The 21,206-nt window shown below is 39.0% G+C and overlaps 1 protein-coding gene across 1 annotated transcript; it reads right to left on the bottom strand.

Moving 5' to 3' along the window:
- Positions 1-904: 904 nt before the first annotated feature.
- Positions 905-3,237, bottom strand: LOC146884285 (uncharacterized). Its single transcript, XM_085665932.1, has 5 exons — positions 2,543-3,237; positions 2,222-2,456; positions 1,835-2,133; positions 1,418-1,616; positions 905-1,354 (listed from the first exon to the last, which is right to left on the bottom strand). The coding sequence occupies exons 1-5, from the start codon at positions 3,235-3,237 to the stop codon at positions 905-907; spliced, it is 1,878 nt and encodes a 625-aa protein (XP_085522058.1).
- Between the last annotated feature and the right edge of the window lie 17,969 nt (positions 3,238-21,206).

Here is a 21,206-nt window from a genome sequence, read left to right as displayed (position 1 = left end):
AGGTTGCATAGATTGATAATCTTCAATGGGCTGTTGAGCAAGATATTTTGCTAAAGCACTTCCCTTAACGACTTTTTGAGTCACGTAGACTATATCATATTCTGATAGCAATATTTGCCACCGAGCCAATCTACCAGTGAGAGCAGGCTTTTAGAAAATATACTTAATTGGGTCCATCTTGGATATCAACCAAGTAGTGTGACTCAACATATATTGACATAAACGATGTGCTGCCCATGTTAATGCATAACAAGTTCGTTCCAATATAGAATATATTTGTTCACAACCTGTAAATCTTTTACTCAAATAATAAATGGCATGCTCTTTCTTGCCTGTCTTATCATGCTGCCTTAAAACACAACCCATTGATTCATCCAACACAGTTAAAAATAAAATGAGAGGCCTCCTCGATACCGGCGGACGCAGTATGAGAGGATCCTGTAAATACTGTTTGATTCTATCGAAGGCTGCTTGGCAATCCTCATTTCATTCCACAACTTGATTTTTACGCAACAATCTAAATATTGGCTCACAGGTGGAAGTTAATTGTGAGATGAATATAGCAATGTAGTTCAGTCTGCCTAAAAACCTTCGCACCTCTTTTTCAGTATTAGGAGCTGACATTTCCATTGTTGCTCGCACCTTATATGGGTTAACCTCAATACCTTTTTCACTGACAATAAAACCCAACAACTTTCCTGACTTTACACCAAAGGTACATTTAGCCGGATTCAATCTGAGTTTAAACTTTCTTAACCTTTCAAACAATTTTCTTAAATTAATGATGTGATCATTTTTCGATTCAGATTTAGCAATCATATCATCCACATAAACCTCGATTTCTTTATGCATCATATCATGAAAAAGAGTCACCATCGCTCTTTGATAAGTTGCCCTAACATTTTTAAGTCCAAAATGGCATTACTTTGTAACAAAATGTTCCCCAAAGCGTAATAAATGTGGTTTTCTCCATATCTTCCGGCGCCATCTTAATCTGATTATATCCGGAGAAGCCATCCATGAAAGAGAACAATGAAAATCTTGTAGTGTCATCTACCAAGATGTCAATATGTGGCAGTGGGAAATTATACTTAGGGCTAGCTCGATTCAAATCCCTATAATCAACACACATTTGAACTTTACCATCCTTTTTCGGCACAGGAACAATGTTAGCCAGCCATTGAGGATATTTTGCTACCGCCAAAAACCCTGCATCGAATTGCTTCTTCACTTCTTTTTTAATCTTTAGTGACATTTTAGGTTTCATTCGTCTTAACTTTTGTTTAACCGGGGGACATTCTTCTTTAAATGGCAGTTTATGTTGAACTATATCAGTATCCAACCCAGGCATATCCTGGTATGACCAAGCAAACACATCTTTGAACTCTTTCAACAAATCACATAAATTTCCTCATACCTCCTTACTCATGTTGTTACCAATTTTAACCTCTTTTCTCTCATCTTCATCCCCAAGATTAAGTATTTCAATGATTTCTTGATAGGGTTTTATTTTTCGGTCTTCTTGTTTCACTAACCTTAACAACTCGGAAGAAGGTTCCCAATCATCTTCATGATCATCATCCATATTATTGATAAGGTGCTCAAAATTAGGAATACTAACATCATTATTTTCAAAACATTCATTGTCATATTTGTATTATTTGGATTTATAAAAGAAAATAAATAGACAAACAAAGTATGTAGTGAAAGCAAACATAATTGAACATCACATTGAATTGAAAACGAAAGATAAAACCAGTCCATAAAGACATCCTAGAATGTTTTGGAGAAAAACAAAAAAGAACAACTAGACAAAAATAAAAACAAGCATTACATTTGATTGAACTTAAACACCACGGGTAAATTCACGGTTTTACAATTATCGATCTGCATGTCGGGAGGACAGGGCTGTACCAAACTAGAACTTCCTTCCCCAGATTCATCTTCAACGGCTGCCACTTGAGTAGCATTGATCCATCCAGCACTACGAAAGCTCTTCTTTAAGTCACAAATGGAGTTCTTTCCTACCCACGGCTCCCGACGCTGCAAGCGAGCTAAGCTTCGTTCTTTCTTTTCCTCCATTAGTCTTCTTTTGTCCTCCTTAGTAGGCTTGTACCCCAGGCCATATCTATTCTTGTTCTCAACAATTTTCAGTGAAAATAATGGTCCCTGTCCGACTTTGCCTATACCTTTCCATATTCATAACCTTCTCTTAACATACCCTTGCCATCATCAGAGAGGCACATGACAAATATGGCTTTATCTGAAATGGTTCAACATATGTATTCCCCACAATTTCCAGAGCTTGAAAAGTTGTCTCAAGAGCTTCCTCTGTTGTTTCAATATATCGAGTTGATGAAGGACCACTCACCAGAAAATCTTCCTCTCTTGAAATTGTTACCATCTTATCCCCATTACATATTTCAACTTTTGATGCAAAGTGGAAGGCACCACCCCTTCAGAATGAATCCAAGGTCTACCAAGTAAACAACTGTATGCTGGTTAGATGTCCATTACTGGAAAAGTTATTTGAAATACACACGGAACAACTTGAACTGGCAATTCTACTTCTCCTATCACTTCTATTTTGCTACCATCAAAAGCTCTCACAATCATAGTATTTGGCTTCATAGGGAATTTGTCACGTGATAACTTCTCCAACGTCACCTTAAGCATCACATTTAAGAAAGAACCATTATCAATCAACACACGAGCTATAACATGATCGAGACATTTAACAGATACATGAAGAGCCTTATTGTGTCCCCTTCCTTCAACGGGTATCTCATCATCCGAAAAAGTAAGGAAATCATTAATGGTAATATTATTAACAATCCCTTCGAATTTATCCAACGAAATATTTTGCTCAACTTGAGCCCTACTCAATATTTTCATTAGCAACTTTCGGTGAGCTGTCGAATGCATGAGCAATTCCAGAAGCGAAATACGAGCTGGCATACGATTCAACTGCTCCACCGCCTTGTATTCGCATTGTTGTATGAATTTCAAGAATTCACAGGCCTCTTCATCTGATATTTCTTTTTGTTTATCCTTTCCGCAGTCTTCATGAACTTGTATCATCTTTTCTCCTAATATCTCTTTTGCTTTTTCAATTCCATCATTTACTTTACTTCTTTGGCATCCTTCCTTCCTTAGATATGGTGGTGTAAAGAAACGACCATTCCTTGTTATCCCACCAAGACCTGATATATTTTCAACAATTGGACCTTCTTGCATAGAAGTGTTTTCAACTTGTTGTCCCTCACCTAATTCATGTACTCCATATTTTCATGGAACCGCTTTGTCACTTTCATAAGGAAAAGAGGAGGGTGTTTTTATCACCATGGGTTGCCTTCCTTGTTCCATGAGAGAAGGTGCAGGTCTAGTGAAATGAATCACTAAAGGTTTTGGCGTGGTTAAATTGACTTGTTCATCAGTTTGTGCCAATACCTCCTCATCCTTCTTTCCATGAAAAACTTGTAGGAAATGCTTATCAACTAGATTTTACAACTCTAGCTTGAACTCCACACAATCATTGATAGAATGTTCGGCACCCGGATGGAATGCACATGCATTACTCCGATCATATTCATCTTTTACTACCCCTTGTCCAATAGTGCTTCAAGGATGAATATAATAGAGCTCCAAATTTCACTCACTTTTCTTACCAACCTCTGCTCCCTTACCTCAATAGCATTAGTTGAAGTCTTCTCATGCCCCGACAAAGGGTTATTTTCAATACTAGGTTTATCTTCTTTGAATGTCAACCACCCTGAATCAATTAAATATTGTACCTTATATTTGAGAGGAAAACAACTTTCTGTCGAATGCCCCTTTGCCCCTCCATGGTAGTCACATATGGCATTTGGATCATAACTCTTGGAAAAGGAGGTTTTTGTGGCTTCATTGGGAAAATTGAAACAAAAGATTTATGAAGAAGCATCGGTAACAACTCTATGTATGTCATAGGAATAGGAGTAAAATGAATAAACTTCCTCTCCCTCCTTGTATTGGTACTTTGACCAGGGTTCTCACTATCACTAGCAGCCGCTTTCTGAGGTTGAAACTGATTGTTTGAAACAGGCTGTATTTGGTAATTAACAGGTGTACGGTTATCCCATACGGATGCGGCATGAACTTCAACTTCTTTTTTCTTACTTTGATTGAAACCTGGTTTTTTGGTATTTGCAGCCGCGGGTGGGCCATATTCAATTTTACCATTTTTTATCCCAGTCTCAATCCTTTCACCAGTGATGATAATGTTCGCAAAATTAGAAGATATATTCCAATTTCCAATCATATGCTCATAAAATGGAGGTTGTAGTGTATTCACAAACATTGTAACCATCTCCTTATCATATAGTGGTGGCTCAACCTGGGCAGCTATCTCTCTCCAACGTTGGGCATACTCTTTGAAAGTTTCATTTTTCTTCCTTGTCATATTTTGCAATTGTATTCTATTTGGTGCTGTATCCATATTAAATTTATATTGCTTTATGAAAGCATCAGCTAGATCCACCCAAGAATGAATATGAGTCAGCTCAAGATGCATATGCAATGTCCTAGTCGGAAATTACTATTTAAAAATAAATAAGAAATATTATTTATAAAACATCACATTTATTCTCGCAATTTCCAAAAAACGTGGGAAAATTAAAAGTTCAACATCGCTTCCGTAGTAATTAAAATCGTACTATTCAGTTATTACAAAACCAAACCATAAAAAAATACAGAAGAAAATCATAATAAAACTGAGTAAATAATCCCATCGTGATCCCCACTCCGTCTCTACGTATCCGCCTGCTCACCTGCATTAACATCTGCTCCCATGTAACAAGTTACATGATCATCGCCACACACACACAGATGGGGTGAGCTCATTTAAATAAAACCAAAAACATAAACTATTAAATACAACATCGCAACCTTAAAACCCCGAGTTAGTATTCTTCTCCATTGTTCCTTACTTCTCCACTTCCAATACTTTCATTAGACGTCTATCATTTCTATACCCTTTAGGTGAGAACGATGACCGATCTTTGCTGCACGAGTGTCTACTCGCCCCTCTGACTACAGGCCACCACCTGATAGTCCACACGTGGGAATAACTTTGCCATAGCATCTCACCGTGACACCAAGTGGAGCTCCCCGAAACAAACATAAAGTTTGTAGTTGTTCCATACTACCAAAACTCTATCATAATCACTTTGAAGAGGGCAATCACCCGAACCTCGCCGTACGAACCACAACTCGCACACTCCACTGGACTTCCTAAACCACCAGGCTACAACCTTGAGTGGTCACGTGTTACCCCAATACAAGATTACACTCGTAACTGGGCCCCCAACCAAAGCCTCGCATCATGAACATCACCTAAAGCTGTGTAGAAACCTTTCCTCGCGCACCATCACTGAACCAAAACCGCTTGGCGCGCATCTCTCGTCGCTAGGCACACACTAGGTTTAGACCGCCTGGCGGGCATCACACGTCGCCAGACGTCACACGCCCGCAGAATCATCACTGCACCGTCACCGCCTGGCTGGGGACACGTACCGCCAGGCGCCACACGCTTGTAGAATCATCTCTGCACCGTCACCGCATGGCGGACTCCGTCCCGCCGCCAGGCGACACTCGTCGCCACCGCCTGGCGCACCTGCCCCATGCCGCTAGGTGCTACCGTGCCATCAGAGTCTCTGCTGTTCCATTCCGCCTGGCGGGACTCTCCCTACCGCTAGGCACCACGCGTCAACAGTGGCCACTGTCACTGATTTGTGTTCCGTCCGCCTGGCGGCTCGCTTGCGCCGCCAGGCACCATGCTTGTAGCGCACTGCTACTGGTGTCTCGGCACTTAAACAGATCCCCAAGGGATCCCAATCACACAACACACCAAACTATAGAATAATTAGGACACACACCAATCATAGTTCTATCACTAGCCACTCATACACACCTTTTTAATCACATATATTATAGTCACCAAGATTGCACACACTTCTCCAAATTAACATAAACAATGTAGCCTATTAACTACCCCATCCACTAAACATAATCTTCATATATCCTTACATGTTAATAAACTGAATTGCACCTCACACATTGCACTTGGCATTCTTCTCATTTATTAGCATATCGTTTCATATAAATCTATCTCACTCTCTCTGCCATATTAACATACATTCTGAATTTAACTTACCACATGCACCCAATTATGCTTCATTAGAAGTTACTTGAACTCATCAAAGGCTTATTCATGTATTTTACAAACTCCAAAATCAGCAATATTAAATAATGTATATCTCTAGCTATTGACCTCCAACTCAAATCTCCACCGTTCAAAGTGAAGAACCACATGTTATGGACCACCTGTCAAAATTTCACCTAAATCGGAGGGTTAACGAATCGGGAAATGCAGTTTTACGAAAACTGCGCGAACCAGAAAAATTGGTGGCGCCTAGCGCCCAGAATCAGACGACTGGCGCCCGGCGGTTACTGTTACGCGAAATGTACGAAAAATAGCATTTTCGTGAATCAACACACCACGCACCTCTGGTGTGGCGCCTAGCGGCCAATATGGTGCCGCTAGGCGGTTCCTACAGTTCCAAGAACCCAGAATTTTCCTCAACACCTACGAACCTTATTCCAACCCCTACAATTCTGATTCCACTCGATTTACGATCCAATAGGCTGCCTTCACATCTTAGCTTCTCCTCATTTGCGTATTACATGCTCCATTCCCTCAAAGGTAAGATTGTTGGGTTCCTTGAGTTGAGCTCGAAATGTATCCCTTGAGTTAAGCTCGGGATAGGGGTTAAACACGTACATTCCTCGAGTTGATCTCGGAATGGCATCCCTCGAGTTGAGCTCGGGATGGCGGATGAACACGAGGAACCCTTGGGTTGAGCTCGGGTTGGCGAGTGTTGCCGATGTGAGTGTGCTGGTTGTGGCCAGTACGGATGGGTCTAGATAGATTGTCCTCCTCAATTGTTGGCTGACGAGTTTGGTAGTCTTGGGACATTACATACTATGTTCGTAATTGGGAACTCCATCTGGTGTTACGGTGTATGATCCGTGGCATTGGTTCCCGCATGTGCTCTGTCGGTTGTGGCTGATAGGTTTGGTAGCAAATTATCTTGGGGGTAATCACTAGAAGAGGTAGAACACGAATGGTCTGGTTGTGACCCGATGTTAGAGAATTGAGTAAGAGATGGTATCTTGGTACTTGTAGAGTTTACAGCTGTATAATTGGTTATTTGATATTTGTTATGATATATGTTGTTTTCATAAGCTCACCCTATCTGCTTGTGTTTGGCGATGATCGTGTACGCGGTACACGTAAGCAGAGGATGTTGATGCAAGTGGAGCCAGTGAGGCTTAGTCACGGAGCGTGGGGAAAGCTTGGGAGTTTTATACATTTTTGTATTATTCCGAGTTGAACTATTTTGTAAACTCTTGTGAGAGGTTTTATGTTGTTATTTCAGTTTTATTAACTATGGATTTTGCTTTTATTCTTGGAGGTTAATAAAATTTAAATTTCCCGCGTTTTTGGGAAATGAGGTTTATTCATAAATGCGACAGCTTTATGTTTTTTTTATTATTTTATTTATTTAAATCAGTAATATCCTGACGGGATGTTACACCATTGACAGAAATCATATATGAGTGAGGGTCCCAAGAGTATATGTGATGACTGCGTATTTTGCCCTCATTTAATGTTTATTTTTGGGTATTTAAGTGAATTTTAGTGCTTAAATGAGTGCGTTAATTAACAATTTTGATAATTAGGCTATTTGAGCTTGTGAGATAAAAATGTCTTAAAAAGTGATTTTTAGCTGCATAAATTATTTTTGGATATTTTAACGTTTGTTGATGCAAATGAAGTTAAGATTAAGCTCATTTAAGGTGGAAAAATAAATTGATTGAAGTTAAAAACCACCTTTAAATAAAGTTGAAATTAGCAAGTTATGAAAAAATCACTTTTGCACCCCCTAAATTACATATACACTCCCCCTCTTTCAAGTGGACCACCTAAAAACATGTTATGTACTCCTAGTTTATATTAAGTTGCACCCCTCCTACCACTTAAACCAACCTGAACCAGATCATGTCATGTGGCAATCCTCAACTTCCAAATCTATCCAACCACATGTTGACACGTGTCATGATCTAGCAACTCAAAATTCATCCAATCAAATGATGCCACGTCACCATCTTCATCTCTCCCATGAGAAACCCTAATTTCTCCTTTTACACAAAGGAGCCGCCGTCAGCCTCACAACTTGTCGGATACGAAACGACATCAGCCATCGTGAAACCACCATCCTTCACATCATTGCACTTGCGGCAACAACAAGGATAAAGGTGAAAACCTTAATTTTGGGAGAGAGAAGGGAATGCCACGTGTTAGTGTGTCATTGCATAGTCAAAGAGTCAAATCTGGTCAAGCATTCAAAAGCTGGTCAAATAGTCAACTCTGGACAAAGACTGGTCAGAGTTGGTCAAACAAGGGGGGTTTAAGTGCAAATATTCATCTTTTTGGATTTCCTAGCAAATTTGGACTACAGGATTGAAAATGACTTATTTAGAAAATTAATGCAAATATTATTTGGTGATAATTTATCAGATATCATTAAATAACTAATTTATTTAACTATATCATAAATTAAAAACCAACTATATTTGTTAAATATTTTTAAAACTAACTATCTCTCTAAATATTCATAATCACTGTAAAGATTATCTTTATTTTAAAAGATATTTGAGAGGTTTTAGCAAACGAAAAGTGTAAGACCCGAGAAATTTAAATAATTAAGTAAATAATTATTTAATAAATGCGGGTAGTGGGAACCTTTATATCATTTAATGTTGGGGTTTATGATGTGGAAAAGTACTAGCTCAAGTGGTTAAGATTACTTAGTTATTATGAATAGACTTAGGTTCGAGTCTAGTTTATGCCTTTGTATGTTATTTTAATAGTTTATTAATTTTAATGATACTCTTAATCATGATGAGTGATTATAAATTCCTAGATGTATAGGAATTATCACGAATCATGAATTGGTTGAATGGTTGTGCATTAACTTGACAATGGTGCAATTGTGTGTTCAAACTTTGCTTATGCGAAATAAAGTTCCTTTTTGCTAAATTATTTTTGACATGGATGGGAAGAAGTAGTAAACCCTATCTTTCTAGAAGATTAAGGCCATTGAAAATTAGAGTGGGAGGTGAGAATAATAGGGAGTTAAGTGTGAGGTAGAGTTCTTTTGATACTTCTAATCAATCTACACTAAAAAGAGAGAGCTAAGAGGGTATTTGAAAGCCATTGAACATGGAAAAAAGAAGAAGGTGCCAAAGAGTGGAATTTTTCTATCATCAAGGATCATAAGCTTTGCAATTTGTGTGTTTTGCTTCTGCCAATTTTATATTTTTTTTGTGTGTTTTTGGAAGTAAAGGTTGTTCTGCCAAGTGATACTTGCAGAAACAATAGCATTAGAGGCGTTTGGCGCCTGGTGGCATGTGTCCCCTGCCAGGTGGTCTGGAAGCGAGTTTCGCTTAGCGACTCCAGAGCAGTGTCAGGCGAAGATGCAAAGGCATAAGCTTTGTTTGCTTTGTATGTGAGTGATCTACAAAGCTTTGGTGATACCTCGAAGGTCGGCTTGCTGAGTTCCTTGAGTTGTGGCTCGGAACGTATCCCTTGAGTTGTGGCTCGGGATAGGGGTTAAGCACATGACATTCCTTGAGTTGTGGCTCAGAATGGCATATCTTGAGTTGTGGCTTGGGATGACGAATGAACACGAGGAATTCTTGAGTTGTGGCTCGGGTTGGCGAGTGTTGCCGATGTGAGTGTGCGTGTTGTGGTGCGTACGGCGGGTCTAGAGAGATTGCCCTTCTTGGTATGAGATCAACAAGTTTGATAGTCTTAGGACGTTACGAATGTTATTCGTACTGGGAACTCCACCTGGCGTTACGGAGTGTGGTCCGTAGCATGGTTTCCCGCACGTGCTCTACTAGTTGTGGCTGGTAGGTGTGGCAACAAGACATCTTGAGGTACTCATTAGAAGACGTAGAACACGGGTAACATGGTGGTGGCCATGTGATATGGAATCAAAGGATGAAATTCCTTTGGTGTGTTTGTATGTATATATATGTTTTATATATATATGATTGTTTAATTGTTAGCTCACCTTATTTGCTTGTGTTTGGCGATGATCGTGTACACGGTACACGGGAGTAGATGATGTTGTAGGTGAATCTGGTGAGGCATAGAGCCGGAGCGGGGCTAGTATGGGAGAAAAGAGTTTTCTGAGTTTTATGTTTTATGTTTCTAAATAAATTGTAATATTTTATATTACTAGACTTTGATGATTGTAATGAAGCTTATAATTATGGTTTTAAAGTTTATTCTATGATGAATGAAAGTTTTAAATTTCCTACGTTTTGGGGAATTACAGTTATATTAAATGAGGTTTTAATATTATTTTATTTTATTTAAAATTCGTAATATCCGGGTGGGATGTTACATTTGGTATCAGAGCAATGGTTTTGAAAAGAATTTTGGCCCTTAAGGAGTGAGCTTGACGCGTTTCGGTTGTAACTTGTGTGTTGTGGTGAAGTTCTAATGCTTAACTCTTTATGTCTAAGCTTAGTAACAGTGTCCTTGTCGCGTTTTGTTGAGTAGGCAAGGAATGTTGCTTGTGAGGGTTAGGAAAAAGTGACACTCTTACCGGGTTTTGGTGAATAGGTAAGGGTGGGGCTCTTGTCGGGTTTTGTTGAACAGACAAGAGTTGTTGTTTGTGAGTATAGCCAATGTGTTTCTTTTTAAATGTTGAACATTTTTTATATAAAATATATGAGTTATTTAAATTATAAACGATGAAACGAGTAAAAATAAAATAAAAAAAAGTGTTACCAAAACATGAAAATTTTCAACTTTAAAAACACCAATCCCCTCTGAGTATTGCCCAACATGTTTCTTATGAAATGTATAACAATTTTTATATATAACATATGAGTCATTTAAATTGTAAACAATGAAAAGGGTAAAAAGAAATTGAAAAGTGTTACCAAAAGATGAAAATTTTCAAATTGTAATACACTTATTCCATTTGAGTAACGACCAAAATGGTTCTGTTGAAATTTTGAACAAATTTCATAAATAAAAGATGAATTACTTAAATTGTAAATGATGAAAAGGGTAAAAAAATTTAAAAAAACGTTACCAAAAGATGAAAATTTTGAAATTTAAAAACACCAATCCCCTCTTAGGAATGCCCAACGTGTTTCTCTTGAAGTATTGAAAAATTTTTAACAGAAAAAACGGTAAGAAAAATGAAAAAAGCGTTTCCAAAACATGAAAATATTTAACTTTAAAAACACCAATCCCATGTGACTATTGCCCAACGTGTTTCTTTTGAAATGTTGAACAATCTTTATATATAACATATGACTCATTTAAATTGTAAACTGTGAAAAGGGTAAAAAAGTTAAAAAAGTGTTAGGAAAAGATGAAAAATTTCAAATTTAAAAACACCAATTCCCTTTGAGTAATGGCCAAAGTTGTTCTGTTGAAATTTTGTTCTGTTGAAATTTTGAAAAAAATTCAAACATAAGATATAAATTATTTAAATCGTAAACGGCGAGAACAGTAAAAAAAATGAAAAAAACGTTACCAAAAAATAAAATTTTGCAAATTTAAAAACACCAATCCCTTTTGAGTATTGCCCAATGTGTTTCTTTTTAAATGTTGAAGAACTTTTATATATAACATGAGTTATTTAAATTGTAAACGGTTAAAAGGGTAAAAAAATTAAAAAAGTGTTACCAAAACTTGAAAATTTTCAACTTTGAAAACACCAATCACCTTTGAGTATTGCCCAACATGTTTCTTTTGAAATCTTGAAGAATTTTTATATATAACATGAGTCATTTAAATTGTAAATGGTGAAAAGGGTAAAAAAAATGACAAAAAATGTTACCAAAAGATGAAAATTTTCAAGTTTAAAAATATGATTTCCCTTTGACCAATGGCCAAAGTGGTTCTGTTGAAATTTTGAACAAACTTCATACATAAAATATGAATTATTTAAATTGTAAACGTGGAAAACAGTAAAAATAATGAAAAAAGCATTACCAAAAGAAGAAAGATTTCAAATTTAAAAACACAAATCCCTTCTGAGCATTGCCTAACTTGTTTCTTTTGAAATGTGAACAATTTTTATATATAACATATGAGTTATTTAAATTGTTAAGAGTGAAAAGGGTAAAAAAGAAAAATAAAAAAGTGTTACCAGAAGATGAAAATTTTCAAATTCAAAAACACCAATTCCTTCTAAGTAACAACCAAAGTGGTTTTGTTGAAATTTTGAACAAATTTCATACATAAGATATGAATTATTTAAATTGTAAACCGTGAAAATAGTAAAAAGAATGAAAAAATTGTTACCAAAATATAAAATTTTTCAAATTTAAAAATACCAATCTCCTTTGATTACTGCCCAATGTTTTTATTTTTAAATGTTCAACAATTTTCATAAATAAAAGATGAATTATTTAAATTCTAAACGGTGAAAATGCTAAAAAAAATTAAAAAAGTGTCACCAAAACATGAAAATTTTCAACTTTAAAAACAACAATCCCCTTTGAGTATTGCCCAACGTGTTTCTTTTGAAAGTTTAAACAATTTTCTTATATAAAATATGAATTATTTAAATTGTAAGCGGTGAAAACGGTAACAAGAATGAAAAAAGCGTTTCCAAAAAATGAAAATTTTGAAATTTAAAATCACCAATCCCCTCTAAGTATTGCCCAACGTGTTTCTTTTGAAAGGTTGAACAACTTTTATATATAACATATGAGTAATTTAATTTGAAACAGTAGAAACGGTAAAAAAATTAAAAAAAGCGTAACCAAAAGATGAAAATTTTCAAATTTAAAAACACCAACTCCCTTTGAGTAATAGCCAAAGTAGTTATGTTGAAATTTTGAACAATTTTCATATATAAGAGATGAATTATTTAAATTAAAAACGGTGAAAAGGGTTACTAAAAGATGAAATTTTTAAAATTTAACAACAACAATTTCCTATGAGTAATGGCCAAAGTGGTTTTTCTGAAATTTTGAACAAATATCATATATAAAATAGGAATTATTTAGATTGTAAACGGTGAAAACGGTAAAAAAAACAAAAAAAGCGTTACGAAAAGATGAAATTTTTCAAATTTGAAAACACCAATCCCCTCTGAGTATTGCCTAACGTGTTTCTTTTGAAATGTTGAACAATTTTTATATATAAAAGATGAATTATTTAAATTGTAAGCGTTGAAAATGGTAAAAAAAAAAACCTTACCAAAAGCTGAAATTTTTCAAATTTAAAAACACCAATCCCCTCTGAGTATTGCCAACGTGTTTCTTTGGAAATGTTGAACAATTTTTATATATAACATATGAGTCATTTAAATTGTAAACGGTGAAAAGGGTAATAAAAAATAAAGTGTTACCAAAAGATGAAAATTTTCAAAATTGTAATACACATATTCCCTTTGAGTAATGGCCAAAGTGTTTCTTTTGAAATATAGAACAATTTTCATAAATAAAAGATGAATTATTTAAATTCTAAACAGTGAAAAACGTAAAAAAAAAAATGAAAAAAGCGTTACAAAAAGATGAAAATTTTCAAATTTGAAAACACCAATCCCCTTAGAGTATTGCCCAACGTGTTTCTTTTGAAATTTTAAACAATTTTCTTATATAAAATATGAATTATTTAAATTCTAAGCGGTGAAAACGGTAACAAGAACGAAAAAAGCGTTTCCAGAAAAGGAAAATTTTGAAATTTAAAAACACCAATCCCCTCTGAGTATTGTCCAACGTGTTTCTTTTGAAAGGTTGAACAACTTTTATATATAACATATGAGTAATTTAATTTCAAACGGTAGAAATGGTAAAAAAAATTAAAAAAAGCGTAACCAAAAGATGAAATTTTTCAAATTTAAAAACACCAACTCCCTTTGAGTAATAGCCAAAGTAGTTATGTTGAAATTTTGAACAATTTTCATATATAAAAGATGAATTATTTAAATTAAAAATGGTGAAAAGGGTTACTAAAAGATGAAATTTTTAAAATTTAAGAACAACAATTCCCTTTGAGTAATGACCAACGTGGTTTTGCTGAAATTTTGAACAAATATCATATACAAAATAAGAATTATTTAAATTGTAAATGGTGAAAACGGTAAAAAAACAAAAAAAGCATTACCAAAAGATGAAATTTTTAAAATTTGAAAACAGCAATCCCCTCTGATTATTGCCGAACGTGTTTCTTTTGAAATGTTGAACAATGTTTATATATAAAAGATGAATTATTTAAATTGGAAGTGTAAGACCCGTAGAATTTAATTAATTAAATAAATAATTAATTAGTAAATACGGGAGGGGAAATAATTATGGCATTAAATTATGGTGGGTATGACGTGGAAAAGTACTAGCTCAAGTGGTTTAGAGTACTTAAAATGGTGTGAGAGGACTTGGGTTCGAGTCCTATGTATGCTAACTTTTGTGTTATTGTTTTATTATTTAAATCTATGTAATCATGTTCTGGTATGATATGATGTCTGAATTGGATTTGTTAAGCATGAAACATGACTTGGTTGAATTGGTTGTGTAATTACTTTGTGATTGAATGGTTATGGGTTCAAACCTGGGAGAACCAAACTAAAAACATTATTTTTGGCATTTTGGCTTTGAATTGAATATGAAAGGTTGGGAGTTTTGGGTAATTAAACTGTACTAAAAGCCAAGTTTAAAAGGGTAAAAAGTGGCCATAGGGAAGGTTTTGGCAAGCTGGAATAGCAACCTGAATTAGAGCACGAAAATCAGAGAGATTGGTGAGGTTTGAGTGAGGTTCTGGTGAGGTTTGAGTGACCACATCAAGAAGGGGAAGACGTAGTGATCATTGGAGAATCCCAAACAATTCAATTTAAGCGAAGGAATTTCAGGTTAGGGGAGCTGGACTCCACTGTTTTTGCTTCAAATAATATTGTGATGTGATGTATGTTAATGTATGGTGCCTGTATACTGTTAAAATCTTGGAATACTGCGTTTCTGGGAAATTTCCAGAAACTGCCTGGCGGGTGATGAACCACCACCAGGCAACTCATCTGTTCTGCACTATTTTTGGGGTTCTGAAATGGGGACCGCCTGGCGGCACATTCCCGACCGCCAGGCGACGCTTAGGGTTGTTTCAATTTCTAGGTTTGTGGATGAAGCGCCTGGCGGGGCTAGTTGAATCGCCAGGCGGCACGGGGCATTTCTCCGATTTTGGGTTTTTCTGGGGTTCTGGGCTAAATCTAATCGGGGGAAAGGTCAGTGGGGAACCGTAAAGGGTGATAATGTTAACTAATAGTAGGCATGGACACCTAATTAAGGGCTTAATTGAATGGAACAGTGTGTGTAAGCTTAGGGTTGAAGGTGTGTTATCTTGGATTGCTATTTGAACTGAATTGTGGTGAATTGGATATAGGGATAAGGATTAGTATAACTAAAATATGGAGTCGTCGTGATTGTACTTGGACTGGATTACGTGAAGTGGGAATTCACAGAGGTGGAGAAATGGTGGGGTTTTGGATGCGGGAAGAATCTGGGCAATACCCAGATGGCAAGCACCGCCTGGCGGCACGTGCGCTGGCTGTTACATTTGGTATCAGAGCAATGGTTTTCAAAATGATTTTTGGGGTCTATAGGGAGTGAGCATACCGTGTTACGTTTGCGTGACTAATTTTTTGTGATTATTAGTTTATTTCTGGATATGAAATCCTAATATGGGTTGTGTGTGTGAACAGCTACAATATGTGGCGCGCACGAGCTATGGCTAACAGGAGAAGGAGGAACACCGTTGGAGTTGATGACATAGCTCATGCGTCCATCGTATGGTGGACGCGATGCAGCTCATAGCGGCGCCACCCAGAGCTGTAGTGGCACCTACCCGACCAGTATCTATGGAGGATTTCATGAAACACCAGCCGGCCAAGTTCTCTGGCAAGGCCACTCCTGATGAAGCAGATGCCTGGATGCGGGAATGTAGAGTGCTAGGGTGCACGGATGAGCAGAGGCTGTTGTTTATCACATTTCTCCTGGTGGCAGACGTAGAGTACTGGTGGCAGGGGATGCAGCAGTTGATGTAGACCCGTGAGGAGCAGGTGACATGGACTGTCTTCAGGACGAGGTTCCTGGAGAAGTACTTTCCCAACAGTGCAAGGCACGAGCGGGAGGCAGAATTCCTTACTCTTCAGCAGGGGACCATGACTGTGGCGGCATACATTGAGAGGTTCGAATATCTGGCGCGTTTCTACACTCTAGTAGTCACTGAGGAGTGGAGGTGTAGGAAGTTCGAGGGAGGACTAAAACATGAGATACGCCGCTTCATTGTGCCGCTTCAGATTAGAGAGTTTCCAGTTTTGGTCGAGCAGGCCAAGACTGTGGAGCAGTTGGAGACCGGGTCGAGTAGTGGATGAAAACAACAGAGGACTACCCCAGATGTCAGATCACAGAGGAAACCTTATAGCAGACCGCCGACTACCTGGGGGAGGCTACATTGTTATAACTGTGGCGGGGAGCATTTGAGGAGGGATTGTACTAGACCTGCCAGCAGTACAGGTGGAGGCAGTGGCACTGGTAAGTGCTACGTATGTCAGTAAGCAGGGCACTTTGCACATCAGTGTCCTAACAGAAGACCAGCTGGTGGTGAACCAGCTAAGAGGCCAGTAGGAGATCGACCCAGAGCATCGGGGCATGTGTTCGCCTTGACTACCACAGAGGCGAAACAGTCAGGTAACCTTTTACAGTTTCTGTGTTTGTTGTGTGACCACGAGGTGGTGGTGTTGTTCGACTCGGGAGCCACTCATTCATTTGTGTGTAATGAATGTGTGAGGAGGCTCGGCCTTACGATGCGAGAGTTGGGGTGCGAGCTTTTAGTCGCGACGCCAGCGTCTGGAGAGGTATCCACCACTTCTATGTGCGTGGGGTGCCCTATGGAGGTGGCAGGCCGTAGGTTCAGGCTGAATCTCATTTGCTCCGATGGAGGGTTTAGATGTGATTCTGGGCATGGATTGGTTGTCGAGTAACCATGTCGTCATTGATTGCGGGCAGCGCAAGATAGTGTTTCCTGATACGGTGGGGTTAGAACTTATCTCGTCTAATTAGGAGGTGAGGGAGATTGAGGCTGGAGCTACATGTTACATGATTGTAGCTCAGGCAGAGAAGATGAGCACGGCCGAGAAGATCAGCAGGATTCCGGTAGTGGATGAATACGCAGATGTATTTCCGGATGAGATTCCAGAACTACCGCCTAGCAGAGATGTAGATTTCTCCATTGATCTCATCCCTGGCGCTGGGCCAGTTTCTATGGCACCGTACAGAATGGCGCCCGCTGAGTTAGCCGAGCTAAAGAAACAGATTAAGGATCTACTTGAGAAGAAGTTCATCCGACCGAGTGCATCGTCGTGGGGAGCACCGGTTCTGTTAGTGAAAAAGAAAGATGGTAGCTCCCAATTGTGCGTTGATTACCGGCAGCTGAATAAGCTAACGATAAAGAATAAGTACCCGTTGCCGAGGATTGATGATCTGTTGGATGAGTTGAGGGGAGCTGCGGTGTTCTCAAAAATAGACCTGAGATCTGGGTATCATCAGATCCTTGTCAGGCCGGAAGATGTCCAGAAGACTGCTTTTCGATCACAGTATGGTCACTACGAGTATGTAGTGATGTCATTTGGGGTGACCAATGCGCCGGCTATATTCATCGATTACATGAATAGGATTTTCAGGTCGTACCTAGATCAGTTTGTAGTAGTGTTTATCGATGACATTCTGATCTACTCTGAGAGCAAGGAAGAACACGTAGAGCATCTGAGAGTAGTATTGGGGATTCTCAGAGAGCACCAGTTGTATGGGAAATTGTCGAAATGTGAATTCTGGTTGGAAGAGGTACAATTCCTAGGTCATGTGATTTCAGCCCAAGGAATAGTCGTTGATCCGGCAAAGATAGAGACAGTGGTGAAGTGGGAGAGGCCCCAAACAGTTTCAGAGGTGCGGAGTTTTCTGGGTTTGGCAGGGTATTATCGACGGTTTGTGGAGGGTTTCTCCAAGATGGTGAGTCCTCTTACACAGCTTACAAGAAAGGACCAGCCTTTCTCGTGGACAGATGAGTGTGAAGCTTGCTTCGAGGATATGAAGAGAAGACTGACCAACGCACCGATATTGGCAATCCCTGACACGACTAAAACATTTGAGGTGTACTGTGATGCATCGTATCAGGGGTTAGGCTGTGTGCTGATGCAGGATAAACGACCTGTAGCTTATGCATCGAGACAGTTGAAGGTGCATGAGAAGAATTACCCGACACACGACTTGGAGTTAGCGGCAGTCGTGTTTGCTCTCAAGACATGGAGGCATTACCTGTATGGAGCGCAGTTCCAGGTATTCAGCGATCATAAAAGTTTGAAATACTTGTTTGATCAGAAAGAGCTGAATATGAGACAGAGGCGTTGGATGGAGTATTTAAAGGACTACGACTTTGAGCTATTGTACCACCCTGGTAAAGCTAACGTCGTAGCGGATGCCTTGAGTAGGAAGAGAATTCATGTATCGGCTATGATGATTAGAGAGTTGGAGCTGATAGAACAGTTGAGGGACATGAATCTGGGGTTGGATATGGGGCCTGGACAGATACGATGCAGTATGTTGAGGATCACAAATGAGTTCCTAGATGAGCTCCGTGTGGAACAAGGTAAGGATCAGGAGCTACAGTTGATAATTGGTGAGTTGGGCACTGAGAAGAGGAAGGATTTTTGGATGGGCAGAGATGGGATTCTACGGTTCCGAGAAAGGGTGTGTGTTCCTAGCAGTAGGGTTCTGAGGAAGATGCTCCTAGATGAAGGGCATAAGAGTCGTCTTAGCATACATCCGGGTATGACTAAGATGTACAAGGATTTGAAAGCCTCTTTCTGGTGGACGAGTATGAAGACGGATGTCGCTAATTATGTCGCTTCTTGCTTGGTATGTCAGAAAGCGAAGATAGAACATCAGCGACCGGGTGGTATGTTATAACCTCTGCACATTCCACAGTGGAAATGGGACAGCATTTCCATGGATTTCATCACTCACCTGCTGAGATCAGTGAGAGGGCACGACTCAATCTGGGTGATAGTAGACAGGTTGACGAAGTGTGCTCATTTTCTGCCGATTAATCAGAAGATGAATATGGATAGGCTGGCAGATTTGTATGTGCGAGAGATTGTTAGATTACATGGGGTACCGGCGAGTATTGTGTCAGACAGAGACCCGAGGTTCACATCGAGGTTCTGGCAGTCGTTGCAGAATGCTTTGGGTACTCAGCTCAGGATGAGCTCCGCCTATCATCCTCGGACAGATGGACAGTCTGAGCGGACTATACAGTCATTGGAGGACCTGTTGAGAACCTGTGTTTTAGACCATCTGGTTACATGGAGTGATGTGTTGTCGTTGGTAGAATTCACGTATAATAACAGTTATCATACCAGCATTGGAATGGCTCCCTACGAGGCCTTGTATGGTAGGAGATGTAGGACGCCATTGTGTTGGCAAATGGATGGCGAGGCAGTGGTTCTTGGGCCAGAGTTCTTACAGCAGACCACCAAGAAGGTGAGGGTGATTCAGGATCGGATGCGAGCGACTCAGAGCAGGCAGAAGTCGTACGCGGACAAGAGGAGGAGGCCGCTTGAGTTTGAGGCAGGGGGCCACGTATTCCTCAGAGTTACCCCTACTGCAGGTATTGGCAGGGCACTTAAATCGAGGAAGCTGACACCTCGATTCATTGGACCATATCAGATCATAAGGAAGATTGGTCCTGCAGCGTATGAGATGGCATTGCCACCACACTTGGGAAACTTGCATAATGTTTTCCATGTGTCACAGTTGAGAAAATACATAGCCGATCCTACACATATTCTGGAGGATGACGATGTGCAAATACGGGAGGACTTAACCATTGGAGCCGGACGAGTGAGAATCTTGGATTCTCAAACAAAACAGCTCAGAGGGAAGGAAAACATAACCGTGAAAGTCCTATGGGACGAGGCAACTCAAGAAATGACATGGGAGATGGACGATGTCATGAGGCGGTCCTATCCTCATCTCTTCACTGATAAGTTCTCTTTTTCGAGGACGAAAAATTTAAAAAGGGGGGAGTATTGTAAGACCCGTAGAATTTAATTAATTAAATAAATAATTAATTAGTAAATACGGGAGGGGAAATAATTATGGCATTAAATTATGGTGGGTATGACGTGGAAAAGTACTAGCTCAAGTGGTTGAGAGTACTTAAAATGGTGTGAGAGGACTTGGGTTCGAGTCCTATGTATGCTAACTTTTGTGTTATTGTTTTATTATTTAAATCTATGTAATCATGTTCTGGTATGATATGATGTCTGAATTGGATTTGTTAAGCATGAAACATGACTTGGTTGAATTGGTTGTGTAATTACTTTGTGATTGTAGTGATCATTGGAGTATCCCAAACAATTCAATTTAAGCGAAGGAATTTCAGGTTAGGGGAGCTGGACTCCACTGTTTTTGCTTCAAATAATATTGTGATGTGATGTATGTTAATGTATGGTGCCTGTATACTGTTAAAATCTAGGAATACTGCGTTTCTGGGAAATTTCCAGAAACCGCCTGGCAAGTGATGAACCACCGCCAGGCAACTCATCTGTTCTGCACTATTTTTGGGGTTCTGAAAAGGGGACCGCCTGGCGGCACATTCCCGGCCGCCAGGCGACGCTTAGGGTTGTTTCAATTTCTGGGTTTGTGGATGAAGCGCCTGGCGGGGCTAGTTGAATCGCCAGGCGGCGCGGGGCATTTCTCCGATTTTGGGTTTTTCTGGGGTTCTGGGCTAAATCTAATCGGGGGAAAGGTCAGTGGGGAACCGTAAAGGGTGATAATGTTAACTAATAGTAGGCATGGACACCTAATTAAGGGCTTAATTGAATGGAACAGTGTGTGTAAGCTTAGGGTTGAAGGTGTGTTATCTTGGATTGCTATTTGAACTGAATTGTGGTGAATTGGATATAGGGATAAGGATTAGTATAATTAAAATATGGAGTCGTCGTGATTGTACTTGGACTGGATTACGTGAAGTGGGAATTCACAGAGGTGGAGAAATGGTGGGGTTTTAGATGCGG

The sequence above is a fragment of the Vigna unguiculata genome, chromosome 8 (genome assembly GCF_037176805.1).
Source record: "Vigna unguiculata cultivar grain cowpea cultivar isolate G323 ecotype 2 chromosome 8, ASM3717680v1, whole genome shotgun sequence".
Lineage (NCBI taxonomy): Eukaryota > Viridiplantae > Streptophyta > Magnoliopsida > Fabales > Fabaceae > Vigna > Vigna unguiculata.
The sequence above is the reverse complement of the archived record's forward strand: the minus strand, read 5'-3'. Positions and strand labels throughout refer to the sequence as shown.

Bases quoted from the DNA above. Each gene is read 5' to 3' on its own strand.
- LOC146884285 (XM_085665932.1), bottom strand. From the start codon at position 3,237: ATGCAAGAAGGTCCAATTGTTGAAAATATATCAGGTCTTGGTGGGATA. The intron at 2,457-2,542 runs GTGTGTATTTCA...TTCATTCTGAAG, and splicing joins TTGCCAGTTCAAGTTGTTCC to GGGTGGTGCCTTCCACTTTG. The intron at 1,617-1,834 runs GTAATGCTTGTT...TAATGATGTTAG, and splicing joins GTGTTTAAGTTCAATCAAAT to TATTCCTAATTTTGAGCACC.